Source organism: Dermacentor silvarum, chromosome 1 (assembly GCF_013339745.2).
Source record: "Dermacentor silvarum isolate Dsil-2018 chromosome 1, BIME_Dsil_1.4, whole genome shotgun sequence".
NCBI classification, from domain to species: Eukaryota; Metazoa; Arthropoda; class Arachnida; order Ixodida; family Ixodidae; genus Dermacentor; species Dermacentor silvarum.
The window spans coordinates 21,306,584-21,325,280 of NC_051154.1; the positions used below are offsets into that span (position 1 = coordinate 21,306,584).

Here is an 18,697-nt window from a genome sequence, read left to right on the forward strand (position 1 = left end):
TCTTCGAATTTAAGTGCTCTTCCAAATAATCTTTCCGCACTCTGTAAAATCGAATGTTGTCATCTGAACAGCAATCTTTTCAGGACATATATTCAATGCCTCTTTACCGAAACTCGTCCTACGTGCAAAGTTGTATTAAAAGGGTGTGCAGTATGCAAGTGCTTGTCAGCTTGAATATTGCAATTATGATATACCCTCTATGTCAAGCATTTGAAAATATAATTCGTCAATTTTAATTATTCATGTTGACTGTACAATTTGAAACTTGAGCTAATTGGTCATATCTTAAGAATAAGTCATATTCAGTTTCAATTAAACTCGTTTCTCGTTTTGGACATAATAGCACTGCACAGTATGCTATATTCCCAAGAAAATAGATGCCCCCCCCATTCGTTAAAGTTAGAAAGTGCAGAGTTTCTTGGCTGCACCGTGTTGACGCATTGTTATATTCCTGGTCGTGAATAACGCTTCCTGTGATTCTGGGCGGCTTCATGGATTTTGCAATTTGTGTATCTTGTATCTGTCAAGATACATTATACTTCAATCGATGTATCGAAAATGTAGATACTGATACCCATCTTGTCGGATGTATCATGATACAAACACAAGATACCCAAAGAGTATCTTAAGATAGTAGCTATACTGCCCAGCCCTGCCCAGTGCTCAAGAATGCATCAAGTGTGTGGTGCGATATTATTAGGTTTGAGCTTTGTTTCTCATATAGATTACTAAAGGGCACTCTGCTCAAGTTATTCAACCATGGTGGGAATTGAGTAGTGTGTGTGGATTTTTCTACACATTGGGCGTGCCTTTTTTTTTTTTTTTTTTTGTCGCAAAAGCATCTATTTTCTTTAGGTTCAGTACTGTTGTTTGTTTGCCACCAATGTTATGTAAAATCTGAATGGCAACACTGTTAGGAAATTGTGCTTGGTATTCTAAAGGACACTTCTTTGTCCACTCCTGAAAACTCTGGAAAACGGCTGAATTGTCCCACTTTTTATCTACCTACCAGCCTACCTTTATGGTATCTAAATTATGGACATAGTACAATCATTGATATATTTATTGGAGAACGAGGTTCCAGAGTGACCCAATCGTGAGACCTCATAAGCAATGTACTCAAATGTGGTGAGCAGCAGAAAGTGCAAAAATTTACAGTCGCCTTTCGTTTGTTCGATCCTGACAGGGCCATCAGAATTTAATTATCCAGCAGGCTGAATTAAAAGAGGCATAAAAAATGTTCGAACATGCCACTGTTATATTCCTTGCCGCTATTTGCTGACTTCCAGTGATTGTGGGCGTCTTCATGGATTTTGCAGTTTGTGTATCTTGTATCTTAAGATACAAGATACACATTCTAATTTATAATGCATCCCCAAAGAAATCTGCATGTAGTTTTATTGGTTCATAGTGCAAAACAATGTGCACCCAAATCTAATGCGCTCCAACTTTTTTGTAAATGGCACTTTTACCGTAAGGCAAAGCATTGGAAAGTGTTAACATATTTAGCATTGCGCTTGAGCTCTTCGGACTCTATTAGTGTACTTGCACAATTCTAGGACGCACCCCATTTTCGCGGGCTTAAAGTGAGAAAATAAAGGTGCACCTGAATATAACATGCGCCTGAATGTAACATGCGCCCAGTTTATAAATAAAAAAATATAGCATGTCCCCACGATCGCGATCAGAAAAAACGAGACGTGCAGAATTTATCTTTACAGAAGGGAAAGTTATTTTTTAAAATTATATTTTGTAACGAATGCAGCGTATTGTTGTCACCATTTGCACTTCATTGGCCACAGATACCAAGCATACAAGGCGGTTTTCTCGAGTGATCACTTTTTGAGGGACTATCACTTTACCAGATTTTACGTGGCTGCATTGGACTTGTGATAAAGGAAGCTGTTGTAGATGATGAAAACTACTTAGGAGCAAAGTTAGCTTGAACTCCTGCACATCAATGTTGCTACAGCCTCTGGATGTTGCAGCCACCGTGGCCAAACCACTTTTTACTTTTTATTTATTTATTTATTTTATATATTAAATGCGTGACCACAACCAGCCTGCACCTTTGGTGTGGTGCACTACAGTACACATTGAATGGTGTATGTAGCAGCAGAAAACCATAACAAACACACACAAAAAGGCATAATAAACACAGTGTGTGGAGCAAAACAAAGTGAAAGACAATGACAGCATTTAAATGGGAAAGGCCGAATGCACATGAACCATACATATACACATTCAAAGACATACACATACATATACATACCTGCCAAGTCTCCCGCTACTCCCCGATTTGGACCATTTCTTCCGGTTGTACGGTTGACAGGAAAATTTCCCGGAAATTGCAGTTGTGTTCTATTTCTATCCGTGTCCAGCGCTTTGTCAGGCCACATCAGCAAGAGAATCCAACCTAATCCAATCCAGTTGGAAGTTCATCGCGCAAAACATAAAGTAGTACGGAAGCCCTTTACTTGCGCCATTTAATTAACCGCAGAGCCAACGTTACTAGACTAGTCTAGTAATGTTGTGCAGAGCCGCTCTGGCATTGCATAGGCATATGGTCAGTCATGGATTTAAAAGCAAGGAGCGCTAGTGCAAAAATTATGATCAAGTATTTTTAATGTAATGCTCAGCCGAAGTGACGCTGGGTATATTGTGGATATCACAGAGCAATACAGAGTGTGAGCGGCAATTTAACATTGTGAAAAATACGGGAACACCCGTGTGGCTGTCCATTGGGTGCATGTTAAAGAACCCCAGGTGGTCCAAATGAATCCGGAGTCCCCCACTACGGCGTGCCTCATAATCAGATGGTGGTTGTGGGACGTAAGACCAGAGAATTTAATTGAATTTTAAAGAATTTCTGAAGGCAAAATTAGCAACAAACAGATGCTTGCAAAAGTGACACCTTGATGTTCATGTGGTCATTTGTAAATCTGTAAATAAATGTCAGTACGTTGGGGGGGGGGGGGGGGGAGTAACCGACTGACCCCCCCCCATTGGTCGGAAGATCTCCCTGGTTTGGTTTCTCCGAACTTGGCAGGTATGCATATAAACTAAAGATAAGTAAATGAAAGGACGGAGCAAAGAATGGTAGAGAAAAGGTACAGAGGTGATAGAGAGGTTGCACATTGCTCAACACAGAGCTTGACCATGTAACTCAACACAGGGATGAGCCACATTGTTCATAAGTCTCAGAGAAGTGTTTGAATGGCATGAATATACCATATATACTCATGTATATATTGACAAATTTTGACTTTAGTCCTCAAAATTTAATTTTCTTTTTCTCCCACGTAATAAATGCACCCGGAACTTGCTGCCGTGAAGTAGGAAACAGTACGATTCGACGTCTGATATGGCATCCAGCGGGTACGATTGTAGCAACTGCACATTGCGGCCGCGCACGGCCCTATCTTGAAAGCAATCTGCGTCGGGGGCTGAGTCTAGGTGCGACAGCAGCTTATACCTTTTTGCTTCTTAATCGCCACTCAGTTTGCGTTGAAGCGATACAGAGCACGAAGGTCACTTCGCTCACTGCTGCTGCCGCGCTTCCTCACACCAGCATTTCTACAGTGAGTGTCCATGGTCATCGAGTGTGATTGGTTCATGTTTGCCTGTGCGTGCTGACACTGTGATGGTTCAATTACTTTGCAAGTTTATACAGCCGATAAAACTACTATCCTTACTTCGTATAGATGTCGACGCATTTGCTATCGCAATCGATGCTTCGCCTTTCAGGCGAAACTGACTTTTTTAGAAGTGGCCGGGGGAAAAAGATCGCTCAAAATTTTACCCCGTATAATAAACGCACCCCCCAACTTTGTGCATATTTTTCGGGAAAAAGGTGCGTTCATTATGTGAGTAAATATGGTGTCTAAATTGCCCATGTCCAGGAGGTTGTACTATCAGCGTCAAATGAAACTTGAACAGCGGAGCGCGTGGCCCAAGCATAAGTGAAGATATAGTGCGCGCTGTCCAGTCATCACCATTGACAGGCGCGCATATCCGGTTTGGCCGCACTGCGCTCGGCCTGCCCATGCAGGCCACCGTCGTGGCTGCCAGCAATACCGCGCTGCCCAGTTTTGCCATCAAAAGAATGAATGCGGCGTACCAGCGGCAAACTGCACGAGCGAATGTATCTCTAATGATGACGGTGCAAACTGCACCACGTGCACCGCTGTTTGCGTTTCATTTGACGCCGATAACACTTATGGTTTCGACGAACCATGCGACAATACTTGCCGTAAACTGCAATATTTTAGCTTCTGTTTTGATTTAGTTTTCTTTTCAAATATAAGAACCAGAACAGAAATGAAAATATCTCGCGCAGCGTCCAAACCGAATGTGTGCGCCTGTCAATGGCGATGACTGGACGGTGCGCATTACACCTTCAGTTATGCTTGCGCCATGCTGTCCGCTGTTCAAGTTTCATTTGACGCTGATAGTACATGATTTGCCAGCGGTTCAATGGACTCTTGAGGAGGGTGTTGGGTAGCGCCATTCGGTAGGCTCATTAAATACTATAATGACCATTATGCTTGATTGGTGATTGGGGTGAAGGCAGAATAAATCTGAATGACTGAACTTGGCCATTCGGATCTATTGGTGGTGTTTGATGTCTTACTGATGCATTCCACTGTGCTTTCCATGCAGGCAGCTGCTGCTACACCTGGTACATTTGGCTTGCTGGAGCATCCTGCCAATTCATTGCTCGGCGTATGTCTCCAAAGCAGTGCTTTCAAACGCCCGGTGTCACCAGGGGACCAATTATCCCCCCCATTGCAGAAGCGCAGCAAGGGCAGTCTTTTGCAGAGAGTCACCAGCTACACTGAGGTATCGTTAATGCTGTCATGTGACTGCTGCTTCTTTTTTAAATGTGACATGTATGCTATGTGTACTGCCTGTGGCAGTGAAGATGACTGAATAACTTACCGGCCTTTTCAAAAACTTTTCTTTTTTTAAATCCGTGACAATTGTGGGTAGTTGCTGCAGTACTTGACTATTCAGGCTTTAGGAAAGTATTGTGCTAACGGCTGTTCATTATTTGAAACCTATTCGAAAATTATTCGATTTGATTCATTTCTGGCACTATTCGATTTGTATTCAATTCGGTCTCAAAAATTGCTATTCGCGCACCCCTGTTTATAGCTTTGTGCTACTTTCTAGTGGATGTTAACTTTTTCTTTGAAAAATATAATGCAGTAGAATGTCGTTCATACGTTTTGAGAAAAGAAAATGTGAGAAAAAGAAATGCATAAACAGGAAGACGTGCGACCCAAAGTCGCTAAAAATTTGGTAGACTCAACTGTAGTTCAGATCTATGTAATGTGAAGCAATGCACGAGTCTTGAGCTGGTGATGTCCTTGCAACCTGAGATGCACATTGTTTTCCTATTGCGTAGTGTTTAAGACGGCGATGCGAAAGTGAAACAAGATCACGCTGGTGGGCAATGCCGGAATACGATGCTGCCAAAGCAAAATGTGACGCTCACTTCGCGCCGTCTGCAGCAGGGAATGGTTGTGCTTATTAAAGATGGCACTATGCCACATATGCTGTGAAACGGATAGGTGAAGATGCTTATCACAATATGATTTGTGGCAATAGCTGTAAATGCGACGTGCAACAATCAGCGAAGAGATTTCCTGATGCCGAAAGAGGAAACTGAGTGCATGCTGGCATGTTCACATGGCATGGGCAGGCGAGTACTGCGGGGAAGCCACCGTGACAAGCGCCTACTGCTCTTGATTGCATGCGCCTCACACTTTTTCTTGTTTACATGGGATCTAGCGCCCGGGAACGTATTAACCAGTAAAAAATAAGTGTGACTCTATTGGGTCACTTTTTGCACTCTTGATCATGAACATCGGCGCCAGGAAATCATACGAAACCAGATTGTATCAACAAGGATCAACAATAAAAACAGTTCTTCTGAAACCACCACCTTTCGTCAAAATTCAGCTTTTCTGTACGAAATAAGCTAAAGTTCAAGTCCACTGTAGCATTCTGCATGAAGTTTAATCCCAGAAAACTGCCCACAATTATGTCCATACTCTATTGATGGTGGACAAACAATTGAGGAAAGAGCTCAGCTTCATAAGTGCCACACTGTTTCCAGTGAGTGGGCATTTCTAAATGTTTACTGTGCTTATGTATTGTGCCTTCTTTAATTCTAAATTCCTTCAAGGCAATAGCTATGGACTTTTTCAAATTTTGTGCCTTAGTTGCAACTGCCAACTGCATAGCACTGCCTATTTTTACCCACTCAATCCAGTCGTATGAGTAGCTTTGCTGTTCTGCCATGGTAGGCAAAAACAAACTGGACTCGTAAGACCTTATCAGCTTCAGTCAATTTTAGTGATGTTTCACCCATGTGCAAGCACAAAAATGTGACTGTTTTCTTGTACGATTTCTACATGAAGAAAATGGCAGCCATTTGCTTAACTGTTGCAGGCTCTCAGTGGCTGTTCAGTGTGGGCTTTTCAGGTGTATCCCAGTGACCGTCTAGTTGAGCATGGTCAGCATTCTCATAGTTGTTGGAAACATGAGATTGTAGATCTTGCATGAGCCACGTCGAAAGAGGTGGTGTTGCCGCCATTGCTTTGAACAAGGCTATATGACAAGTGCCTAGGGTATGCTCTGCCACACATCAGTGCTTGTATTCATTGTCAGTATCATGAAGCCGCTTGGCAACACAGTCGATGGTTCTTGCACTAAATTGAAGTTTCTGAACAGTGGGTTACTTTTTGTATTTTGCCTAGGATGTTAAACTACACCCGAACGTCAACTGAAAACTGTACCCGAAGCAGAGTTTTCACCACAACTGAACCCAAATTGTCTGATGGATATCCCTTAAATGTGCCCGAGCCAGAAGCAAACCTGAACCCTATAAAAAAAAATACTGGTTATTGGTTCTTTGGGAATCAAAGTGCCTTCCCCCGCCTCATCCCCCAGCCTCGCGCATTGTGCTTAGCTTGATATCCTAGAACCGCCGCCGCAATGCCAACATGGCGGACTGCGGAGCTAATTTCCCGTGCAAACTATGCTTCTCCCTTCCTCCAATGACTCGAACTGCACAACCCCCGACGGTGAAGCAATCTCCGGATTACCAGCCTCGGGAGAGCACGTGTAGCTGGTGGACCCCATTGCCGCCGCTGGTATCGTTTTCAGCAGGCAAGAACTACTACAGGCACAGCAGAGTGATCCATTTGGTCGACAAATTATTGGTGGGATCAAAGAGCCGAGATCACAAGAGGAGCGGGGCAGCAAAGCCACCAGGCGCACATGGACAGGTGGTATTGCTGTTGACACCAAATGCGATGCAGCTGGTATTGTTGTGGGCTCATTGGATGCATATCAGCTTGTCACTGATGGAGTTCTCCTGCGTTATATAAGATCTGAGGAGGCTCCCCAGGAGTCCTTCAACCCGCCGTGGTTGCTCAATGGCTATGGTGTTGGGCTGCTGAGCACGAGGTCGCAGGATCGAATCCCGGCCACGGCGGCCGCATTTCGATGGGGGCGAAATGCGAAAACACCCGTGTACTTAGATTTAGGTGCACGTTAAAGAACCCCAGGTGGTCCAAATTTCCAGAGTCCCCCACTACGGCGTGCCTCATAATCAGAACTGGTTTTGGCACGTAAAACCCCATAATTTAATTTAATTTTTTAGGAGTCCTTCAAGGTGGTGATACCCCACGGTCTGAGGAAAGCCACCCTGAGCTATTTCCACGACTCGCAGTTTGCCGGACATGCGAATCGCCTTAAGACTTCCCATATGTTGTGCTGCTCTGCTACCTGACCAGACATAAAGTGGGACACTCCTCGCTACACCCTCTTGTGCCACGTGTGCCAATGTGTGAAGCCTTGTGCGGGCAAACCCACCGAGTTCATGCAGCCAATAGACAGCCAGCTACCCTACCTAGTCGCGGCCTGTGACATTGGAGAGTTTTAGAATAGGGGCCCTAGAGGTTTGGGGCCCCAAAGAACTTTGTGGATGTCGGCGTTGGGGCATGCAGGAGTGAAGAGCTTTAGAATAGGGCTTTGCATTTGCGAATAGCGTCTTGCGCTTGCAGCGCCACTACAGTGTCATAGAAAAACTATTATAAATATGAAAATAAACTATATCATTTTATGATAAGAACAGTAATTTTGACTTTTGCGGTTTTGCGTTTAATTACATTTGAGAGGTTATGCTATTAGCAGCAGGCGATTTGTTGCGCTTAATTTTGAGTAACCAACCTTACGTGCCTTCACCAGCCAAGCTAATTCACGTTAGGCCTATGAGCCATGAAATCGACAATCGAATTCGGAATGAGCGGCGTCTAATGAATCAATCTTCATTACACACGTTAGTTGAGAGAAAGCGATAACTGCATTCACTTCTCCTAGCTTATGAACTTCACGCGTTACCATGAATCAAGCCCAGTTTGGTACTCGGAGAGCCGTCGCTTCGTTGGGTGCCGCCATGTTTGTTGACGCAAAGCTTCTGGGGCAGCTTTTGGGGCTCCGGCTAAATCGGTGAAATAGCGTGCCCAACGCAAAACCCAAACGCTGTTTGCGTCTCCCGTATGCGCAGCGGTATCGACGCTATTTCTTTGGGGCCCCTATAATTTCTAAAACTCTCCATTATGAGGCCCTTTCCCAGAAGTCAACGAAGCTATGTTTTTCTCCTGGCTGTCACAGATGACTTCACGAAATGGGTTGAACTTTTCCCCTTTCGGGAGTTAGCACGCGCAGTTAGTTAGCGTTGTGCTTAGCACGCGCTATCTGGGACATGTTGACCGAGGTCTTTAACAGCTTCGGCTTCCTTGTGGAGATAACAGACAACGCGTCCTACTTCATGGTCAAGGTGTTCATGGATGTGTGTGCCCCCTTTGGCATTAAGCACCGCAAGACAACCATGTATCACCCTCAGGCCATCCCAACAGAGCGGATTAACCAGAACCTCAAGCTCTTGCTTGCAGCTTTGCCCGGCAACACAGAGATGGGGATGTATGTCTATATGAGATGGGCTTCTCCTTGCAGTCCACGGTCAACTGTTCGTCTGGGTAAACACCCGCTTTCCTCACCTTTGGGAGAGCTGACAAACCTCGTGGACCGCATTCTGCAGACCAGCAGTAGGGCATGCGCCACGAAAGCCGTCCTTTCCGGCTACGCGGTGGAACTGCGCTCACGGCCCTTAACCTGGCCGGTTCCAACCTGGCAAAAGCGCGAGCTGGACAGAAAGCTCAAAACGACATCAACATTGGTCACATCGAGACGTGCACTATGATGTTGGCGATCTCGTCCTCGGACACAACCATGTCTTGAGTGACGCTGCCAAAGGCGTCTCTGCCTCCCCGTCAGCCAAACAGTAAGGCCGATACCTAGTAGAGACTTAATGTCCCCTCTGGTATAGAAGCTGGCCAACTCCCAAGGGAGACCATTCGGCGGCCCAGATCACGTCTCGGACCCCAAACCTTTCGTTGCCAGGAGCAGCGACTGGGGAGAGGGGGAGGCAGTCGATGAACTGCAGGCAAACTCTGGCCCCTGGCCGAAGGCAGTCACTTCGACTACCACTGCAAACCTGGCTGCTAGTCATCCATGCCAGCCGGTCCAGTCAACACCTAAATCTGGGAGCCCAGTGACTTTCATGGTGGCTGCTGCACGAAAACGGCCGCCAGGCCTTGCACGTTCCTGGCAGTTCCTGTCCAGTGGACCTGGTTGGCCCATGGTGCTGCCCCGCCCCGTCCTTCCTGGGCTGCCGATCCTTCCTCCTGGCAGTGTGCCCTTGTGTGCAGCACTTTTGTAACAAGGCCCCTGGCTTCACATCAAGAGAAGTGACATCTTCACGTCTTTGAACTGCTGTGGCACCTTCTCCCTGATCTATTCCTGGTGAAGACGACGACGCCCTCTTGGACTTGGCCCCATTGGTTTAGACCTTTTTGGCTGTGTCAACCTTGCCACTTGGCCTCAGTCAGCCTCCTTTTCAAGCTGGTCTCAGTCTTTAGGAGGGGGGAATATGGGGATCAAGGTGCCTTTCCTGCACTTCATCCGCCAGCTCGTGCGTTGCTTAGCTCGATCTCCGGGAACCACTGCCGCAATAGCAACATAGCGACACAGGCTAATCCACCAGAGCTAATTTTCCATGCACACCACGCTTCTACCTCATGGTGTCGAGTAACCATGCGAGCCGACGTCATCGGGATGTGCCCTGATTGGCCTCCTGAGTGGCGGCCCCGGGCGCCCTCTCCACCAGAGCTCTCTTCCTCTAGTGCTTTATCGCCACGGCAGATCAGGGGCAGATGCTCACAGGCCCGCAACGAGTTCATTATATGGGACCTTTGCTCCCACGGCTTCTTATTCTCGCGCTCGGTGGACTGCTACCTCGTTAGCTCTAGTGCAGCAAGTGCGTGTACTTGAGCGGCCTTGCCCTGAGTCTTTGCCGGTAAGCGTCGTGACTGTCGCACTGTGCTGTATTTTGGGTTAATAAACCCATGTTTGTTGGCATTCTGACTCTGGAGCCTTCTCTACGTCATGTCAGAGAGTCGACGAACCCTGCGCCTTTGGGGTGTTGCGGTGTTGAAGAGCATCATGCCTTTTTCTGACCGTTGCTCGTAGAGTGAGCCTTGTTCAAACCCATCTCTACAGTTCAAAACGAAATGGATCAAGTATACAGGGCGTTTCAGCGAACACTTTAAAAAATTCTTAAAGGTTGCCTGTGGCAGATAGGTTGCCTAGGTTGCCTTAAAGGTTGCCTGTGACAATCCTACTTCACGAGCTGGTCTATTCGAAGAGGCGGACATTACTTGCACAAGAAATTGAAATGCATAATCAAATAATTAACAAAACTTTACTAATCAAGTTTTTAAATAATTACCTGATGGCCCATATTGCAATTTACAATTGTAGTCGTGGAGTTCGCAAGGCTGATCCACTTGAGACTGATTCTCAGAATGACACCAGTTTCGAGATATCAATTTCCCGAACTTTGCGGAGAAAAATGCATTGGCGTTTCAGTTAGTTTCTTAACAAAATGTCGCTTTATGAATTGAAGCACAAAATTAACTGGAACACCAATGCATTTCTCAGCAAAGTTTGGGAATTAATATCTTGAAACTGGTGTCATCCTGAGAATTAATTGCAACTGGATCTGCCTTGCGAACTCCACGGCTATAATTTGTAAATTGCAATATTGGCATCAAGTAATTAGTTAAAAACTTAATTGTGATTTTTTATTAATTAATTGATCATGCATTTAAATTTTTTGTGCAAGTAGTGTCCGCCTCTTTGAGTAGACCAGCTCATTAACTAGAATTGGGCTGTCTGCCACAGGCAACCTTAAACAAATTTCGAGTGTTCGCTGAAACACCCTGTATATTGGATAACTTGAAACCAAGAAATGCATTAGACCAAGAAAAACAGGACACAAAAATTTAGGAAGGCTTCTTTTCCTATGATTATCCTCCTCATCTGTTGCACTGGGTCACACAAGCTAATGACGAAAGGCAAAAAAAAATTATTTAAAAAATTGGAGGACGCTTAAGCTTCGCCTTTAAAAGTGGAATGCGATAGCATTATCGGGACCCATTCGCATTGCATTTTCATTCGCATCGCATTTTTGCAGTCGGTTTCACTGCAACACAGGACATAGGAAAGCCAGCTTACAAAGACCAAGCTAACACCAATCCCCTTAAAGTCTGCTTCACTTTTAAACAGAAATGCATTGCTGGGAAGGCATTTTTCCAGGGACAATATAAGTCGTCTTATATTAAAATGTGAAGGCCCTAGGACCTTTTCAAATTTTTTTACTAATTGTTTGCTACTGCCCCGACTCGCGCGTGCATGTCCAAAACGCATTAGGCAGGGCAAGTCCCAATTTGACCTGCCGAGTATGCGAGCGCCATCTGGATAAGATTTTCGCAAGTAGCATACCCGAGCGCACCCCTGTTGGTATGGTAGAAATGCTGGCAAAAGGGGTTTGTGTTTGAGTTTCCTCGTACATTCAAATAACAGTCTGACGCCACCATGTCTGTAGGTTGTGGTTAAGTCGTACTTTACCATTTTTCTGACGGATTTCACTGAGAAGTTCAATTTTTGTTCACTAACACCTTGCACCACGTGGAAGGCCTGCACGGTTGGGGTGGCTCGGAATGATTTTCTCCTGCACTAACACCTTGTGCCACGTGGAGGGCCTGCGCGGTGGTTCGGCATGATTTTCTCTGCCACGGATGCCAACATCCACGCCGACGCCGGATTTTCTGCAACACGGGGCCCTTAACGCTATCGCGTTAAAATGCCAACAATTGTAAAATATGGCCTTAAGCTCCCTTCAGTTAGCATACCCTTCTAGCAGCCTGTTATACTCACAGGATGGTTCTCGTGTGCAAGTCAAGAGAGATGTGTATATGCCGAAAACTTTGGGTACATAGGCCAATTTTCGAACTGGCATGGCTTGGCCAAGTTTAAAACTCCACCATGCCAGCATGACTTTGTAGAAGATATGTTTTTCGAGTCTCTGAGGCATCATAGTTTGCATAATGAATAAAATGACTGCGGTAACTAGCAAACCCTTAAAACACATGCTGAGCAAATGCACTCATGGAGGGAATGCGGCAAGCCAACTGGAGGAGCACTATACCCTAAATCTTACATCACACTGCTACCACGATTGAGTGTTGCTGTCCCGAAAGACCTAGCACTCGTGTCATGAGGAGTGCAGGGTGAACCACCATGGGTACTGCATGTGGTAACTTTCCATTTTTAGAGATGTCAAAAGCGTACTTGGTCAGTCTAGTCAGCGTTGAGCCAGGGAAGTTTTATAATTATAGCCAGAAGCAGCTACTCTGTACATTGTCAGCATCACCATGTTCCTTCACGCTATGCCCTAATATTTGCTAGCCCACTCCCGCTCCCCTGTCACTACTTTGCATCCTCCAGTATAGCACCAGCTTGGAGTGACCACAAAAGTGCCTCCATGCCATCATGACACTGGCAATGCAAGTAACCGCCACTCTCATGTAGACTTGACACTGCGCTCCCCCCTCTCTAAGTCTTCCAGTCCCTTACTTTTCCACTTTACACTTAGTGCTGAATCCTCTTTTACAGTCTAGGCCACAGGAAAATGTTGGAATAGGTTGGAAGGGCAACTGTAGCATGGACATTTCTTTCGAGCACTTCCCCACTCTCAAGTTGCTCTGTGAATGGCATGCACTGGATTGCGCATTACGGATGTTGCTCATGGTGACCCTAGTGAGGGCATGTTGATTTTTGATGTGTGTATAAGAACAAATGTGAAGACCAGAACAGTGATCTTGACGCACTGTTCATATACACTTGTGGCAATTTGTATCGTCAATGGTTCTAGCTATTGCTTTTACAGTTGCAACTGGAATTGCGTCCAAATTCGCACTGGCCTGTAGGGCCTTCAACTAAGAAAGCAGGATGGTGAGGTAGATAAGCTAACATTAATCATAGGTTGAAAGCTAGATGGTGTTGTTTGCAGCTATTTCTGTGTCAAATTGTGGCAATGCCCCTTCATTTCTACACAAGGCACTATTTGTGTGTATACAGTGTAGACCGCTTATAACGCAAGTCGCCAGAGTCGCGAATATGTGCACTATAAGCGTTACCGCACTATAACCAAAACGATTTTCAAGCCCTGCATGTATGCAAAACTTGGACCAAGCATATAGACACGCTTTGTACTATCGCGCGCACATCGCGATTACATTTTCGCTAGTGAGCTGGCGAAAACATAATCGCGATGTAGCCGGTGCTTTTCAAGCTCAACAGCTTTGCACCGAGTCAAAACGAAAGAACTGTTTGCCGCAACCGCTGCGGAAAAAACCGTGACCGCTATCAACGCGATTATGAGCGGCGACATTGCGGTGCTGAAGGCACGCCCCCAACGCACGCACCGAGTCTGGACGAATTAACTACTATTAGCCGCAACGCCTGCAGTCGAAACTGCGGTCGCTATCTATGCGATCATCGATGGCGACTACGCAGTTTGTTTAGGCACGCGGCCGACGCGTGTACCGAGTAAAAACGAAACTACTGTTTGCCTCAACCGCTGCGGAGAAAACCGCGGCCGCCATCGATGCGATCGTGGATGACAACTACGTAGTTACGAAAGCCCGTGGCCAATGCGGTGTTATGCACAACGGTAAACGCAAGAATTGTGTTATTGGGCGGGTTGCGGCTTTAAAGACACAAATAGGCTCGAAGCGTTCTGGCGTTGCTGTCATTCACGTACGATTTCAACTGATGGCTGTGGCGATGCAGACTCTGCCGCTTCGTTTCGGTTGGACGCTAGTGCCCTTCTTGCTCTTTTGCGTCGCACATTTGCGGCGCTCCTCACTCACCGAGCTCCGAAAGTAGTCCGAATTAACAAGAGTTTATTGCATTGAATAATTAATGCATACGCCCGCCGGGAGCACGCCTGTTGAGAAGCATGCTCGCTGCCACCCTTGTCGGCGAGATTTTCCAGCGGAAGCCGCATTATAACCAATATTTCGTCTCACGCGGCTGCACTGTAAGCGGTATGCGTATACATGGAGTTCTATGGGAAGGTAAACGGGAGTCGGAAAAGGCCGCGTTGTAGCCAGTTCTGCACTATAAATGGTTACGTTATAAGTGGTCTATACTGTACTTGCATAGTGTCATGAAAGAACACTCATTGCTCTGAGCACATGAAGAGGAAAGTTTGCAATATTATTTTAACGCGATAGTGTTAAAGGCTCCATGTCGCAAAAGATCCGGTGTCTGCGTATGTGCGTGCGCGGGCGTTGGCGGAAATAATCATCCCGAACCAGCCCGACCGCGCAGGCCCTCCGTGTGGCGCAAGGCATTAGTGAAGAAAATTGAATTTCTCAAAGTAAAATTCGTCAGAAAAATCGTAAAGTACGACTTGACCACAACCTACAGACATAGCGTCGGATTGTAATTAGAATATATGAGAAAAAAGCCTGATAAGCAGCCAGGGATCTTTGAATGCTATTGCGTTCCACTCTTAAAGGCGAAGCTTAAGAGTCCTCCAAATTTTTAAAATGTTTTTTAAGACTTTATTTTGTGAAGTGCTTTCAGCTTTGCCCATGGTGATGTTCCACGAGTTTTTTATTGCTGTTTGGGCATTGTGGTGCATAGGGAACACTGAACCAGTTCATGAACCGGTTCAACGTGAACCAGCTTGGGAATAATTCATGCCACTGTGTACTGAAACGAAATCAAGGTTCTTTGAACCTAAGCCTGAACTGAACATGTATTTGAACATGAACATGCCTTGATTTTTCCATAATCTATTAGTAACCTGAGCTGCCTCTTCTTGTTGCAGCCCAGCTGTTCCTTAAAGGTGATCAACTTCACCAGGTCCCTCTCCGACACTGACGCCTCTATCAAGAGTGCATTACAGAAATGTAAGAGAAGTCCGGCTGTGTGGCAAGTGCAATAGACTAATAACTGCTGATATTTTTTTCTTCCAGCTGCCGAACATCCTGATCTCATTGGAGATTTCACAAAGGTGAGGTCTTTCTTCTTTTATTTTTTCTCTCTCTCTAAAGTTTAAAAGGTTAGTCTAGATATTAATACATATTTTCTAACTCTTTTTAGCCTTATGCCTTGCCTTTGGTGAAGGGAAAGCATCATGATCTCAAGATGATACTGCCATCCACTGTAAGCAAGCTGTGTACTGTCATGCTTTCTGTAGACACTAACTGTAATTGTTGCATAACACTTTTCCCGTGCAGCTTGCTGATCTCTTGCAAGGAAAGTATGTCTCTGTTGTGGACGAGGTCACAGTAATTGACTGCCGGTACCCTTTTGAGTACAAAGGAGGACACATAAAGGTGAGTATAATTCAATGATAGTGTGTCGGTGTTCTGGCCTGGGAAACAGCCTGGCTGACTTGAATTGGTTTTTGGTTCAGATGCTGTTAAATTTGTCGCAGAATTTGCCGTGCTTCTATTCCTCATCAAGATTGTTGATTAGACACATATCTAAAGGCCTAGGAAATTTCCTTCATAATCATTTTCTATACGCAGAGTTTAGTGCTACATTGTGGGTGGGAATGTAGGTTTAAGGGGGGACCTGGGTCCCGGATAAGACACTTTTGTTATTAGCTCTAGACACATGAAATTTTCAGGTAATATTCAACCTTGTGTGCTAATTACAAATGTGCAGTTAGTTTTTTCCAAGTCAGTCCAAAAAAATATAGTTCCAATTATTTTTTGTTATACATTTGGGATGTGACTTGCAAGAAATGTACTGCACCAAGAGAGCTAAAATTAAGCAGGTATCTTCCTGAATGTACAAAGAGTGCAAGTTTGCATTTTTTTTTATTTATTTATTTAGAGAATACTGCAGGCCATCAAGAGGCCTGCATTTTAATGTCTATAACTGTATTTTAGCTAAGTTACAAAATTCTAGAGTTGCAACTTTGCAAATGTTAATTTTTATTGGTGATTTCTACAAGATTTCTATATGTTGTAGTGTCCTAAAACACTATCATAGCTTTTGTGCACCCTCTGACTCTCTAGCATTCAGGCAAAAAGGAAATCAAGAGAATTTAATGAGTAACAGTGGCACAGTGCCGCTCCCAAAATTTTACACTTGGAAAAATGATTTTTTGAGAAAAATGCTAAAAGTTAGAGAGTGCAAAAATGTCATTTTATGCTACAAAACCAGGTAGTCTTGTTCTGAAGTAGCATTGAAGGCTTGTTTTGGCAGCAAAGCAAGCTGCAAACATTCCCTTTCAAACAAGACCGAGATGGCCTGGCTATGCTACAGTTTTGGAATGACGAATGACACAAAATGGGTCATGTCAGCACTTTCATGGGCAAAACTGAACACTTCATTGAACAAATAGTGTTTTCTTCCTCAACAACATGTCATTTTGAGCTAGTTTTTTGCCAACAGGTGCGCCCTGGTGTGGGGATTAGAAAAGTAGTAAAAATGAGAACTCCATTTTTAGTAAATTTTTTGTCGCCAGGACCCATGTGCCTCCTTAAAGTTTCCTGCAGAAATAGTGATTAACTAACATTTGTTTCTGCTTCTACATTTCCTTACTTAAAATACAGGAATGTGAATGCATTTGGCCTAACTATTTGCTTATTATGAAAGTGTCAGTTAAGTGTCTCAGTCAATTTAGGTTCTAGTATAGAACCAAGTGAAAAGTTAAGGCCAAGTCTTGTTCCCATTTCTCTGTCTTATCACCAAGTTCATACCTAAATTTTTTAAACGCAAGAAAAAGAGAGAAGCAAGTTCTGGTTTTGCTTTTCTTTGTATTCAGGCTACACTGAATATTTGCTTCATGAATGTCTGGTTTTTCAGGGTGCCATAAATGTGTACCGCTCAGAACACCTGATGTCGGAGTTCCTGGAGAAATCCACATCAACTTCTGATTCTCGTCGAGTGTTGGTGTTTCACTGTGAATTTTCCTCGGAACGTGGTCCGAAGCTGTGAGCACACTCGAATTTTTCTCTGATATAAAGCGCAATAAGCTGTTATAATTCCGTACACTTTTGAACTAACTTTGGCGCATGAAGTTTCCATAAGCTTGTGAAATAAAATACTGTAGTTAATTTGTAATATAAGTGTGATAAACATGGATTGTAGAGCCATGGATTTTGGTTACCCTATTTTCCTCCATTCTCTAGCAAGTAGCCATTTATTACCATATAGACTATATACAGGGTGTCCGAACTATCATGCACCAAGATTTAAAAATATGCAAATGCCACGTGGCTGGACAGACCCAAGGTAATGTTGTTTGCCGATTTTTGTCAAGCTAAAATGTAGTCGCTGTTTTAGAGGAGCTCAAGTATGCTGCGTGTCATAACTACTCATCTGATGTGTTGCGGATGAGCTTCATACTTCTATTATACAGGCAGTTTGTCCTCATAGCAGGCAGTCTGTTCTTAACTTTTTTAACATAATTAAGGCCTAAAGCCTGGTGCAGTACTATAGCAGTGTCAAAGTCAAGCATGCTTGGAAATGGCTTAGTAAAACTTGCTGCTGGACTTTTTGGTACATGATAACTGGTGTGAAATAGACGTGCAACAACCACATAAGGAAGATGCTTCTCTTTCTCGTCCTCCTTTCGTGGTTGTTGCCTATTTGCATATTTCACACTAGTTGGAAATGACCATGTAGCAGTGTTGCATGAACCAAGCACATTTGAAAGCAACCGTGTGACAGAGCCACCATAAAGCACACTGTTGAAATTGATTGCTTTTTTTTTTTCCTGCAATGCAGCTCACGCTTACTGCGAGAAAGGGACAGGCAAATCCACATTAACCAGTATCCTGCCTTGAAGCATCCTGAAATATATGTTCTTGAAGGTGGCTACAAGGCATTCTATGAGGAATTCCAGGTGGGCATTGCAGTAGTACATTTACTGAATGACTATTGCTTCAAAATTTTCATGTTGCTGGATTGTCTACTAGTTCAAGAGTCCACAAATACTACTTCTCACAAGGATTCTTGTACAGTGCAGCTTTTCCATGCTAGCTCGTATTGCTATAGGAAATTACCTATTATTGTTAGCTAGTTGAAACGTTGGATATGAAGTACTATATGCTACTTGTATGCTCAATATATGGTAGTCAACACGGCACGTTATGACTGCTGGTTGGTTGGTTGGTTAGTTGTATTAGTAGTTGAGTGTTACAGTGTACAGAAAGCATCACTGCGTTGGCGCTGTCATCCAAAACTT

General features: G+C 44.4%; 1 protein-coding gene across 5 annotated transcripts in view; it reads left to right on the forward strand.

Annotated features, from left to right (window-relative positions):
• LOC119457815 (M-phase inducer phosphatase 1-B) overlaps window positions 1-18,697 on the forward strand; it is a 121,488-nt gene that overhangs the window by 90,419 nt on the left and 12,372 nt on the right. For all 5 annotated transcript variants that reach the window (XM_037719561.2, XM_037719553.2, XM_037719580.2 and 2 more), the window contains 7 exons: window positions 4,663-4,842; window positions 15,320-15,401; window positions 15,468-15,505; window positions 15,595-15,657; window positions 15,732-15,830; window positions 17,314-17,441; window positions 18,238-18,355. In XM_037719561.2, coding sequence (XP_037575489.1) covers window positions 4,663-4,842; window positions 15,320-15,401; window positions 15,468-15,505; window positions 15,595-15,657; window positions 15,732-15,830; window positions 17,314-17,441; window positions 18,238-18,355 — 708 coding nt within the window. The remainder of the gene's footprint in view (window positions 1-4,662; window positions 4,843-15,319; window positions 15,402-15,467; window positions 15,506-15,594; window positions 15,658-15,731; window positions 15,831-17,313; window positions 17,442-18,237; window positions 18,356-18,697) is intronic.